General features: G+C 36.7%; 1 protein-coding gene across 1 annotated transcript; it reads left to right on the top strand.

The window, feature by feature from the left end:
• Positions 1-11,402: 11,402 nt before the first annotated feature.
• LOC130719635 (putative F-box/LRR-repeat protein 23) lies at positions 11,403-12,851 on the top strand. Its single transcript, XM_057570252.1, has 2 exons — positions 11,403-11,740; positions 12,359-12,851. The coding sequence occupies exons 1-2, from the start codon at positions 11,403-11,405 to the stop codon at positions 12,849-12,851; spliced, it is 831 nt and encodes a 276-aa protein (XP_057426235.1).
• Positions 12,852-14,243: the final 1,392 nt, after the last annotated feature.

The following is a 14,243-nucleotide window of genomic DNA, read 5'->3' as shown; positions in this document are numbered from 1 at the left end:
AATACATGCATCCTATTATACATTACAATTCATAGTTTCATACGTACACATTAATAATGATAATATTTCTTCTATTGGAAAATAAAAAAATTAAATTTACATATTAAATAATAATTTTTGTTTAATGGTCATGGCGTATGGCTATGGTGATTGCTGAGTGCCAAGTGCCCAACACGTTGGTATCACCAAATTAATTTAATTGCACAGCTGGAATTACTTTTCCCCTTCAAAGGATCCTCTGGTAATTTTGTTTTGTTACAAATATTGTCGGTTTTTAGTAAAAATAATAGTAATAATAAAAGTGAGACTAGGATATCCATCTCTAACCATAGCGTAGCAGTTCACTACAAAATGCGCTTTTTTTTTTATCTTGTGTCAAGTTCACATCGCTATTAGGAAGATTTATATATTGATATATATATATATATGTTAATAGATGTTTTATAAATCACCTTATTGACAAATTCACAAAAGCGAGTTCCTTCAGAATAACAATGAGCTCTGCTAGGGTTTCGTTTTCTCATGCTTCCAAGCAGGCCGTTGGTGGTTCCTCTGGTGATCGTTCAAATGCTGATGAGGAAGATGATGATGATGGGGAGCAGTGTGGCGGCTGTGCTAGGGTGGCCAGGGCTGTTGCGTCTTATGCTCGACCTTGCTACCCTTTATTCATTGATGGAATAGCAGATTCAGTGGATTACTTTCAGGTGAGGGATTTATTTCTACAGTATGGCAAACTGACTAACGTCTTTCTGCAACGCAAGAAGAAAAGTGGGAGGAAATTCCGTTTCGGCTTTGTTCGGTATGCTAACATGGAAGATGCCGTAAGAGCCATGGAATTATTGGATGGAGTCAGACTTGGAGGTGCTTATTTATCAGTGAAACCTGAAATTTTCGCTGGCAAGGTGAAGGGTAGGTCTAGGCAGAGATGCTCTGTTCCAGCGGCTCCTATTGCGATAAGGAAGGATTCTCATCCTGAGGGACGACAGCTTTTTCCGGGAGACTTTTCTTCGACTTGCCGCTCCTGGAGCGACGTGGTGAAGGGATTTTCGGTGGAGAGGTCTGAAAAACGCTGGCTACTGGACTCCGAGGTGATGCTTATGGGCGTGGGTGGTTGCTGTTCTTGTTTGAATCGCATATCAGATGATTTACTCTTCCCTGAATTGGGTGATTCGGGAAGTTGCAGGGTCGATGATGTGCAGCGCGTTGTCGATGACCTGCTGTTCCCGGAGGTGGCTTTCTGGTCTGGTCTGGTGTCGGGTCGGGCGTTGGGTGCTTCTGCTGCCGGTTCCTTTGAAGTTGGAGGGGTGCAGGCGGTGGAAAATGAAGAGGTGTTGTCTGTTGCAGGGGGAGGGGGCCCACTTCTCTTCATTTTTGGTTAATAATAATAATTCATTAGATTTTAATGGTTTGGTCTCTCCAAGGTTTGAAATTAGGGATGGTTTGGCTTCTCTTGAAATGGGCTTTTTGAATTTCAAATTATTAATAATTGCCCCCCTTGGAACTAGGAGAAATTGTTGGCCTTGGCTTAATGATTATTTGGTGCATCATTTCGTTCCTGCTTCTGTTTTTGCGGCTCCTCGACAGTTGATTGGTTCTGGCTCTTTCGCCGCAAGGGAGGTCGTTGGGGACTCATTTTCCTCTGCCTATGATGTTGGTGTGTTGAGGTGTGTTGGGCAGGCCCATGGTCGTTCATCGCAATCTTGCTATGAGGCTGGCGATTGCTCTTCTTTTGGTTCTGATCCTGTCAGTGGTTCTCTAGCGCCTTTGGAAGCCTGTAATGACTTTGCGAGGGTGGAGGATTCTTTTGGGGTGGATAGTGATGCCTTTGTTGATGATCCCGTTCTCAATTTTTCCCCTCTGAGGCCTCGTCCTCGCGGTCGATCTAAGCGGGTTAAAGAGGCGAAGAGCGGCTTGAAGAGCTCTCGCCGGCCTAGGGGTCGTCCTCGCAAATCGGAGAGCGTGGATCTCGCTGCTGTGCCGCAGTCGTCTAGCCCCCCCTCTCCTTCCGGCCCGTATTTCACGCGTGCAACGAAGGCATGGTTTCTAGCGAAGTTCGCAGGCATGACTTTTCCGGGTAGTGATGAAGAGGGCATTCGAGGGTTGGCTGCGGAACTTAAAGAAAATTTTCCTTCTATTTGTTAGGATCTTTGCGCTTTTTCTCTTGGGTGCTTGTTTTTGGCTTGTGGGCGGCTTTGTGCTTTTGTTTCTTTCATTCCCTTTGAATTGTTCCTTCTTTTGATTATTAATGAATAACCTCTCTTTGCTCTCAAAAAAAAAAATCACCTGATATAAACTTTGGTAAAAGTTTGAGTTAAATCACCTTAATTCTAGGTGGATTAATAATATTTAAAATAAGTGATAAAATATACAAGTTTGCTCTTCACTCATTGTTGCTTTTCTAAAAAAAATTTACATTGTTTCTATCTTGAAGTGAATTATCGAAGGAAGTACTTGATATCAAAGTGTTACAAAATCTCTCATTGTTTCATTCTTTGCGTTTCATGTCCTATTATTTATATTTTTTATTTTGCAATATCATTTTATTTATATTTTTTCATTCTTATTTTATGCAAGAGAAAATGTCAAATAGAAAGTACGAATCTGGTTATGTAAAAACAAAAAAGGCTAATAAAAATTTATATTTTACATGATATATTAAATTTCTTTAAAATTTTTGTTAAAAGAAAACCACTTTAATATTTTCATTTTCGGCTTCAAAATGCCTATACACGACTTATATATATGATATAGACAATCTCATTTTAATAGATTAAAACATCTCATCTTATCTTTCCTATCCTCAGTTTTTCCTTTCCAAGCAAACATAATAATAAGTATATTATGAAAAGAGAATAAGTGCGTACTTGGAAAGTAGCTTAATGCATGCATGAAAGGGTGGTTGTTCATTGCAAGATTGGATTTGATGGTAATTACTGTTTGGGTAGATATAATAAACTTTCACCAACTCATTTTTTTATTGGGTGTATTTTTCACAAGAGTAGTTATATTTAAATTGGATAGTGTTCTGAACGATTCATATGGGCGAACACTAAAGACCGTCAAGAGATTTGGACACCACATCTTAACCCAAAACCTTAAAACATTGCGTATATATGTTACATCTCTTATAAAGACTTCATTTTATCCATTTTTAACTAATGTAAAACTCTAACTCACACTTAAATTCTCAATATTTTCACCCCTCAAGAGTTAGTCACCACCACAAATCATGTTCTCCCTCTGCGAATCTACCCACACTTGTGTCATTGTTTGCTTGATCACTGCGTCAATGAGATACTCTGTCTGGCCTCACCATCCAGATTTTGATACAATGAGTTGTCATCATGGTCGTACCAACCATCGGCTCTAACACCACTTGTTGAGGAGACATCGAAGCCTAGACCCCAGAGCATGAAAACATGAACCAATGAGCCAATATCTCTCATTTTTCTCATGCAATTCATTATATTTCACACATCAATAATTCATTCTCTCACCTATGAGACTCAACAAAAAAGACAGAAACCGCCATTTGAGTAAAATATGTATGAGTTGATATTGGAAAAGGTAACACAAGAAAGGGAGGCTTGAATTGTGTTTCAATAAAACTTGATTTTTCAAACAATTATAAGTTCATATAGCGTTTTTAGCGATTTTTGATGCAGCGGATATAAAAGCAGTGAAGTAAGAGATAATAAGCACACAACGAATTATCCTGATTCACCCACAAACGATGGGGTTACGTCCAGTCCTTGGCTTAGCCAAGTTCACTAACAAGTATCAAGGACTTCTCCTACAACAAGTATTAGACAGGACTTATCCCAACAAGTACTCTACATGACTTCTTCTAAGTATTATTCAGGACTTCTCCTAACAAGTATTAGACATGACTTCTCCCAGCAAGTATACTAAGGACTTCTCCTAAGTATTAACCAAGACTTCTCCTAACAGATATTAGACAGGAATTCTCCTAACAAGTATTCTACAAGACTTCTCCTATGATCTTTTGCAAGATCGTTTGCCTCTACAGGGTTCTCTTATCACAAGAGGGATTGTAGACTTTTACATCTCAATGAACTACAAAGTGTTTGAATAAGATTTGACTCTGAGATGTACTTTGTGTTCTAACTCTAGAGAGAGTTTGGATAGAGGATTTGACTCTTAAGTGTCTCTCTCTGCAACAGACAATAGGATTTTACTCTTAAGCTTGTTTTGAGTTTTTGGCTACTAGCAGGATTGGATCGAAAAAAATATTTCAATTTCAGATTGTTTCGATGCCTTTTGAAGGCTTCAAGTTCTCCTTTTATACTCCTTGATCTTCTGTGAGAGTGCATATAGTCGTTGACACTTGTTCTTCACGAAGAATATAGTCGTTGGATCAAACGGTGCTTTAGTGTACCTTTGTTAGGTGCATTAAATGCATGGCATTGTTTGATGAAGACTCTTTGCCCAAAAGAGTAGTATGTCAGTTGGTAGGTAGCTTTGGGTCTTGGTTTCTATCCGTTGATGAGTATAAATGGCAGCTTGATGTTGACAACGTTGTACTTGAGCTTTGACCATTGAGCTTTTGTCAGATCACGTGCTCTTCTTATCTTGAGAATTCTTCTTCAAGTTTGTCTAAGATCTTATTGATTTTCACAGCTGGCGCGCAATCTTCAAACGATCTCCTCTTCATAGACGATCTAGATATGCCGCTTTGTGTGGACCGTTCGTGCTTGGTAGACACATCGTGGGTACAGACGATGGAGATAAGTGTTCCTGAAATGTGAAAATTTTAGTATACCACTTACGTTCTTAAAATTGTTATCGTACAAAACATTGCAAACGATATGATCAAACGTTTGAACTTAACATGAGTTACTTATGAATTGCTTGAATCATATGTGGCATTTTAAGCACACAAAAATAATGTTAAGCAATACAAATAAGAACCACTATTGTGGATGCTCTAACACCTCGATAAAGCAATATTCGATCTGGTTTTAATAGCATTGTTACTATCCCAAGAGGTGTGGCCAGTTAAAAGTGGTTGTCTGAATTCCTAAATTGAAAGTTTAATCTTTAGAGTTATTCTCTTGGAGGAATCATTGATCTTCACTGCACGCGGATCAAAATTGTGAGAGCAATTTAATACCCGTAAAAAAATCTGCATAAATCGAGAAAAAATAAGGGGCTTTTTGGTTTGAGAAAACATTTTCTGTTTTCACTTCCATTTTCATTTTCATTTTTTTATAACAGTTTTCATTCTAAAATTTAGAGAAGATATTTATTTTCACTTTATGTTTTCTGTTTCTAATCTCAACCACCACCACCTTCCACCATTACCAGCGCTACCACTACTGCCAACACGACGGTTACTTCTACCACCATTGTTACCGCCACTACTACTAGTGCCACCACCAACCTTCGACCGTGACTGCGTTTTCATCTCACCACTTTCAATCGTTTTCATTATCCCGAAAATGAAAAATTTTCTATATCAATCATATTACAGAAAAAATTTTAAAGATAACATTTTATAAATATCAACCTTTAAACATATTTTCTTTCAAAAAAAAACCCTTTGAACAAATTTTAAATTAATTTGAAAATAAAAACAAAAATTGGTGAAATGAAGAGCCTCTAAGTAATTACATGAGTGTGGACAACAACACACTCTTTGAAATGACACTCCAATATACTCAAGGCTTTTTTTAAATACACATTTATTTTAGGCTAAATATATCAGAAGGCCCCTGGAATTGTAAAGGGAATCAGTTCCAGGACCTGTAAAAATTTTGCATCAAATTGGGTCCTTAAGAATTTTTTTTTTAATTCAATTAAGGCCAAAGTGTGCCAGCCGCTGATCTGTCTTAATTTTTTTTTTTCACATGGATTTTTAAATTTTTTTAAAATACCAATTAATATTTTCATTTTATTTTATTTCCAACTCATTTCCTAAAAAATAAAACCTAAATCTAATTACCCTTCAATTCACCCAAATTGTAGAAAACCTGCAACCCAGTTCCAACCTCTGCCTGGTTCACCCTTCCATTCGCCTCTCCAGAACCTTCATTGCTTCGCTCCTCAACCGGTCGTCGCTCTCCCTCACCCACCGGAGCTCCTCGTCTACGGCATCGATGTCGGCGAGGTCGTACTCGTCGCAGAGGCTCAAGATCTCGGAGTGGAACTGCGCGGCCTTGGCGAGGTCGAGCTTATCCGGATCGGCAGTTGCCATGAGGTCTCGGAGCTTCTTGGAGAGGCGGAGGGCGCAGACGGAGTGCTGGAGAAGCTCGGTGGTTTGGTGGAGGTTGGAGAGTTGGGAGGTTTTTGTAGCAATTGAGCGGTGAGGCTCGGAGAGTTCGGATCGAAGGCGGCGGAGGGAGGATTGGAGGGAGGAGAGGGAGGATCGGAGGGTGGAGAGGGTGTGGTCGGCTGGTGGAGGGAGGAGAGCTAGGATTTGGGGCTGAAGATGAAGATGATGGGTGATGTTGAATTTGTGGTTGTTTCTGGGTTTTTTTCTGGATTTTTTAGTTGTTTTTTGTGGGGTTGATTTCTTAGTAAAGGGAATAGCTTTTGGTGGTTTGAGGATGAAGATGAAGATGGTGGCTGATGTTAGATTTGTTGTTGATTCTGAGGATTTTTTCTTTCTGAATTTGTTGTTGTTGATTCCATGGAGATGGAGGGAAATAAGGATTAAGGATATAATTAGGATCAAAGTTAAATAAATTAGAATTTTTTAATTTTTAATTTTTCTCCTTAAATAAATGAGATGAGTTGGAATAATTTTTTTTTTAGTTTTTTAATTAAAAAAAATTAGAAAAGGCACGTGTAATTGATGACTAGGACAAAATTGAGGTCTGGCAGCATTTGACCTTAATTGAATTAAAAAAAAATTCTTAGGGACCCAATTTGATGCAAAAATTTTTCAGGCCCTAGAACTGATTTCCTTTACAATTTCAGGGGCATTCTGATGTATTAAGCCTTTATTTTAATTCTTAACAAACTTTTTGTTAAAAAAAGAACAAAAAGTGTTGTGCAGTGTGACTAAACTCGAACCGGTCATCAATTCGGTCAAGGCGCCGAATTATTGGGTTAGTGATTCAACCAATGAGTCTGTGATTCAATCAGTTAACTCTCTCGGTTCAACCCACCGGTTCTTTGAAAACTCAGTCGGGTCGAATGGGTCAAGTGCTTGAGATCTGTTGTGTAACTCGAACCGGCTCATAGTCCGATTCACAGTGGGACTAACCGGTACGAGCCGAATTTAATAACATTCGTTTTTTATAGGAAAATGTTAGTTGTTACCAATGTTAGTAAATTATTCATCATCAGGTTTGAACCCTGGACCCTTCACCCTTTACCCTCTCAGACCCTTATGTCTCTGTTATAAGAGTTTTCTGATTACATACACTACTAGCACTAGAACAAGAACTAGAGAAAATAGAGAAATAAAAAACTTTCAAGTGAGGAAAAAACATTTCTTTCATAATTTTTTTAAGCATGTATTCTCCACTGAAATAATTTGTTCAAGTTAGGTAGGTAGGATTTCTATAGGTAAAAAGTTATTTCTACTACAAAGTATTTAACGCAATTGGATCATGGGTTTATGGTTTAGCATCGTGTATTTCTTCATTTTTGTCCACCCTGATTAATACTGATTTTAGTTTTTCCTCGGCTTGACCGATGCTTAATCTCACACTCATCTAAAAATAATAAATGAGCTTGAATTGTGGTTTCCATATCTTGTCACTTACTTTTCTACGATAGGCACAACCTTTAATTTTAGAAGATTCCAACTTGGATCTAGACAAATTAGAAGATATATATGCCGCGTCACTTCCTTTCCCATTCACTCTAAAACCCATTTTTTTCTCTATATCCTCCCCCTTTCTCTCCTCATCCTCATCTTGATCCTCCCCATCCTCAACCTCCTCCTCCTCCTCCTCCTCATTTCTCTCTCTCTCTCTCTCATCTTCTTGATCTCTCTATCGCCCTTTGTCCAAAAACCCTAAATGTAACCCTGAACTTTACATTGCTTCGGTGGATACAACATTCGTTACGATCTTTGATTACATCTTCTCTATCATCGCAATCGGCGTCTTCTTCTTCTTCAACGCTATCAGGTACGAGTTTTGTTTCCTTTTTCCATTTCTGTTTTTTTTTTTCATTTTCACTATTCTCATGTTTGATTTCATTTAGATGATATGTAAAGTAGAATTTACTTCACTCTCTCTCTCTCTCTCTCTCTCTCTCTCTCTCTCTCTAACATTACCTGATCTTCCAAATCTCTCCCTATCGCCCTTTGTCCAAAAATCCTAAATGTAACCCTGAAATTTTCATTGCTTTGGTGGATACAACATTTGTAGAGATCTTTGATTACATTTTCTGTATCATCGCAATCGGCGCCTTCATCTTCAACGCTATCAGGTACGAGTTTTGTTTCCTTTTTTCCATTTCTGTTTTTTTTTCATTTTCATTATTCTCATGTTTGATTTTATTTAGATAATATGTAAAGTAGAATTTACATCACTCACTCACTCTCTCTCTCTCTCTAACATTACCTCATCTTCCTGATCTCTCCCTATCACCCTTTGTCCAGAAACCCTAAATGTAACCCTGAAATTTGCATTGCTTCGGTGGATACGACATTTGTAGAGATCTTTGATTACATTTTCTCTATCATCGCAATCGGCGCCTTCATCTTCAACGCTATCAGGTACGAGTTTTGTTTCCTTTTTTCCATTTCTGTTTTTTTTTTTCATTTTCATTATTCTCATGTTTGATTTCATTTAGATAATATATGTAAAGTAGAATTTACGTCGCTCACTATCTTTATCTCTCTAACTTTCCCTCATCTTCCTGATTTCTCCCTATCGCCTTTTGTCCAGAAACCCTAAAAGTAACCGTGAACTTTGCATTGCTTTGGTGGTTACAACATTCGTAGAGATCTTTGATTACATCTTCTCTATCATCGCAATCGGCGCCTTCATCTTCAACTCTATCAGGTATGAGTTTTGTTTCCTTTTTTTCCATTTTTGTTTTTTTTCATTTTCATTATTCTCATGTTTGATTTCAGTTAGATAATATGTATAGTAGAATTTACATCATTGCTAGTTGTCTATGCAATGCTACAATTAATGCTCTCTGAATAACTTCCAAGAATCTCAATAGGAGAATTGGAGGTGCATTTATACATAAGCTATTTTTTTTAAATGTTTTTTTTTAATCTTTGAAAACAGTTCTCATTTTCAGTTTTTAAAACTAAAAAACCAAAACAGGTAAAATATGTTTTCAGTTTCAGTTTTTAGTTTTCAGATATCAGTTTTCTAAATGTTCGAAAACATGTCATTCAAACTGTTTTCTTCTTCTGAAAACTGTTTTTAAGAATTGTTTCTGAAAACTGTTATAAAAACTGAAAACTAAAACTGCTATCAAACAGGCCCTAAATCTTTTTTCTCCTCCCACTCTACCCTTCTTTCCTCCCACTCTACTACTTCCAATATGCTTCTCACTTCTTCATCTTCCGCGCCTCGAATCATCCACCATCAGATCTATCAAGGTTTCTTCAAATCCAACAATAATTCATCACCATGAAATCGACACTTTCTGCCTTCACCATCATATCTACGCAGCCTCCTTCAAATCCATCAACAACCCATTGCTTCTCCTTCGCTTCCTCCTCCTTCAACCTCCATTAGTCACAACGTTCACCGCTCCAATCACCACGAGAACCACCACCTCTCAACCCTCACTTGAAGCCTTCAACCACCACCCAATCATCATATGCCCAAACCCGCAGTTATACCCAAACCAAAAGCATCCTTCAACATATTCTTCATCTAAAAACATAGAAACAATCAGATAAAGGAGAAACATTTCTCTTTTAAGGAGGGGAAACATATACACAAATGGGAGAAAAGCAGATAATGTTAAAACCCTTGGTGTCCATACTCTCTACTCCTATTCTTGTGCCTGAAGCATATATGGCTTGAAGAGGGATTGGTTGCGGTTTGAAGATTGTCGTCGTAGCCTCCTAGGTTGAAAAAGTGGTGTGGAGGTTGTACTGTGGTGGTGATATTTGGGAGTGAGAGAAGAGAGCTTATGATGGTATCACAATAACCCTTTTAGTGCAAATTCAATCCTAGATTTTAAGTAATGTGTAGACTCTTAATTCTAATTAAATAAGAAAACAAGTATATTTAAGCAGTAATCTAAATTAGCTAAAATAAGATCACGATATGATAAGACACTCGAAAATATTACAAAGTATCTTCATATTCTAACACTCCCCTCAAATTTAAGCTAACTAAGGTTTAAACTTCTTACAAATATAAATTTTAGAAAAAAGTAAAATCTAATAAGCCTGCATTGCCTTTGTCATTGCTACCATTGTAATTTCCATACTCATAGAGAAGAGGAGAAACCAAAGAGAAAAGAATAGAACTCATAGTCATTGTGAACCACCAATCTGCGTCACCATGAAGAATAATACATTTCAAAGACACCACACCTTTATTACCAACATAGAGACAATCAATCTTTTTTTAAGCTTCAGGGCACCATAACAAATATTCTAGAGTATATGGTAGTGGTTTTTCATAGTTGAAGTCGTCGGAACCCATGGGATGAGACGCCACCTTTTCCTTGATAATCAAAAATATTCTAGAGTATATGTCATTATCAAGGAAAAACTACCTCTGCAATGAATCTTGCGTCGCCGTTGAGAGAAGGGCATAGCCTTACACCGTCGTGGGAAGGAGGGTTCGACAAAAACATTGCGCTATTGAGAGAGAGAGAGAGAGAGAGTGAGAGAGAGAGAGAGGAGGAGGACCATGGACTTGTGTTGTCGGAGATGGAACTACTGCCATATAGCACCGCTGGACTAGCACCATGGTTATAGAAGACCATTGTTAGGGAAACAAAAAGAGTTGAAGACACAGAGATAAATAGACATTTAGTTTTTAGGTGAGAAATGATCGAACCTACACTCCAAAGTTGGATAAATAAAATTTATTTCAGGATCAAACATATTCTTGATATCATGTTGAGTGGAGCAATGCAAAGAAAAGAGAGAGAAGAGAAGTGGAATTGCACTAGGATTTACATTGTGCATAATAGATTGATTAAAAGATAAAAGTCTTACACATATTTAAAGTTATGGGTAGACTCATAACCATAATTAAATAAGGAAACAAATCAATTTAAGAAAAATTTAATTACCTAAAATAAGATCAAGATATGAGAAGATAGTCTATGATATGATTAAGATATTTGAATGTATCTTTTTTCAGATTCTAACAAGTACTCATCAATTAAAACATGTGTTTTATCATAATACAATGACAAGAAATATTATTGTTACTCATAAAGTGTTACCATTATTATTTATAAACAGAGTTATCAATTGTTTTGTTTGCAGGATGGCTTCTTGTTCAAGAGTAGTCAAAGAAGCGAACGAGGAGAGCACTGAGAGGCCAAATTGGCTTGAACTTCCCAAACAAATGACTACAAATATATTTCATAAACTTGGTGTGTTTGAAGTTTTGACCAGTGCGCGCCAAGTGTGCTCTCTATGGTGGAACATCTCCAAGGACCCTCTTATGTGGCGCACCATTGACTTGACCAAACCCCCTCGCTATCCGCAGTCAACATTAGTGAATCTTTGCTGCTATGCCATTGAACAAAGTTGTGGCCATTTAGAAGATATTAGTATTGAGTATTTTGCCACCGACAAAGTCCTGAAATGCATCGCTAACAGGTAAGGCTTGTCATCATTTTCATTTGGCTCGCATCCATTTGTTATGGTTAAGATTAATTATGATAGTTTTATCGATTCTCATTTTTAAATATTGAAATAGTAGATACACAAATCATACACCTCATTTATCTCATTTTTAAATACTAAAATAGTAGAGACACAACTCATACACATCCCAACGATCATTTATCTTTTTTAATCTTAATTTCTCACTTTTTTTATTTGGGATGTCTATACACTTCATGAAGCGTCTACTAAACATCGTCCTAGTTTTGTATACCAAAAATATTTTTTAATCTAGCACATGTATCATGTGCAAAGGACAATTTTGTTCGAGTCTAAACTTGCACATCCTGGTGTGGCTAGCTCTTTTAAATTTCTAGTGGAATCCTAAAGGGACTTTTCCCACTGGGGGATATAACTTCACAAAGCAATACATTTTATTTTCTATGTCTGCTGCCATATTTTGCTTTATTTTTCACTGATTGGACAACATGTAAAAGCATGTTAAAATTTTAGTGACAACTCAATCATTATTATAATTATTTATTTGGTATCATAGTTTAGTTTAATCATGTTAGCTTTTATTTGTTTATTTTCTTTTTTTGAATTTTACAGCGGAAGTCACCTACGACGAATAAGGCTTATAAAATGTTGGAATGTTTCAAATAAGGGACTGCGAGAGGCTGTAATCAAGCTTCCATTGTTGGAAGAGTTTGAAATTTCATTCAATAACGTATTTAATGATACTTTTGCAGTTATGGGCCAATTTTGCCCACTGTTGAAAGTGTTGAAATTTAATATGCAGCCATACAAACGCCTCAAGTGTGATGATGAGGCATTTGCTATTGCAAGAAACATGCCTAACCTACATCATCTCCAACTTATGGGAAACTGGCTCACAAATGATGGCTTGATTTCCATTCTTGACAGTTGTCTTCATCTTGAATCTCTGAATCTCAAGGCTTGTAAGAATATTGACTTGAGCGGAAGTTTGGGGGAAAGGTGTTATAAGCAAATCAGAGAGTTACATTATAAGGAGTATGCACATTGTGCATTTGAAAGTGATGTTCAAGAGGCATATCATGGCATGGTCTATTTCAATATTTAGCTTTGTTGTTAAGTGTTTATTATATGTTCATATCATAAGTGTGGATCACCTGGTACCGTTCCATATGAAATTTAATGTTTTTCTGGAAAGAGACTTGATATTTCTTTTGAATGGCATGGTATTTTCATTTTTGTAATAGTTAACTTAATTTGAGATATAATTTCATACTTATGAGTAACGATGCTTTATTAAAATGATTTAAGTTTTATTTTTCTTTTGAATCTCATTGGCTTCAATGTGGTATGTTAATGTTTGAAGGTTCTTTTTTTATTCTTTCTTAGGAACTATATTGAAAATAATTATTTTTTTATTCATTTTAAAAATATGAGTTAAATATGTTCCAAGTCCCTAATATATTATGTCAAATTCAAATAGGTCATTAGAATTTTTTTATGAATTTTGGTCCTTAACAAATATTTTTTAATTCAAATACGTAGAAGTGATGTCATGTACTCGCATGCCCAGTCAACGTGGACTTTTACATGACTTTTGATCTTTCTAATTATTTTTAATCAATATTGGTCATACCCTTTCTTCCTCTTCCTCCCCCAATCTAACCTTCACAACTATATCTGCACCCAACTCTCACCGGCTCCCATCTCCTCCTCCCTCTCCTTTTCCCTACCTTCACAACCCCTTTCACGACCTTCGCCTACCTCCCTCTCCTTCTTCCATCATTTATGTTTGTTTAGGGGTTTTTCATTTCTGTTTCTAAAAAAAATGATGAAAATTATTTTAATGCAATTTACTAATTTCCTCTTTGTTTATCATGGAATAAATAATTTCAGTTGAGTCCAGATAAAAAATGATTGTTGTGTGTTTTTGTAATATTAAAATGTATTTTTAACTACATTTATGGTGTATCCTTATTGTTGAATTTGAGTCGAAGCTCAGAAAGATAGCTGCATCAAAAAGTTGAATTTAAATTTTAACTGTTCCTATCTTTTTGGTATGAGACCAATCTATGGAACCCAACTTGCCCCATTCTCTTTTTGTAGAATTTTTTTTATCGAGTGTGAAAATTTCTTAGTGAGAGGTGGGGGAAATGGTTGTGGAGGTAGGGGAAGGGGGAGGTGGAGGATGGGTAGTGGTTGAGTGAGATTTAGGATGTTGTTGTGGAGGTTGGTTGGTAGGAAGAAGATGAGGAGGAAGAGGAAAAATTAAAATGACCAAAAGTAATTAAAGAAATTTAGAAGTACCAAAAGTGATGTGAAAAGTACACGTAAATTGTAAATGTGTGCACCATGACGTCGCTTGTCCTTATTTGAGGCAACAAAAATTTGCAAGGACCAAAGGTAATAAAAAATTTCTAAGAACCTATTTGGATTCGATCATATATGTCAAGGATTTGGAACATATTTAACCCTGTAACTATTATTATGGGGTTGTCCT

Source organism: Lotus japonicus, chromosome 5 (genome assembly GCF_012489685.1).
Source record: "Lotus japonicus ecotype B-129 chromosome 5, LjGifu_v1.2".
NCBI lineage: Eukaryota > Viridiplantae > Streptophyta > Magnoliopsida > Fabales > Fabaceae > Lotus > Lotus japonicus.
The sequence above is the reverse complement of the archived record's forward strand: the minus strand, read 5'-3'. Positions and strand labels throughout refer to the sequence as shown.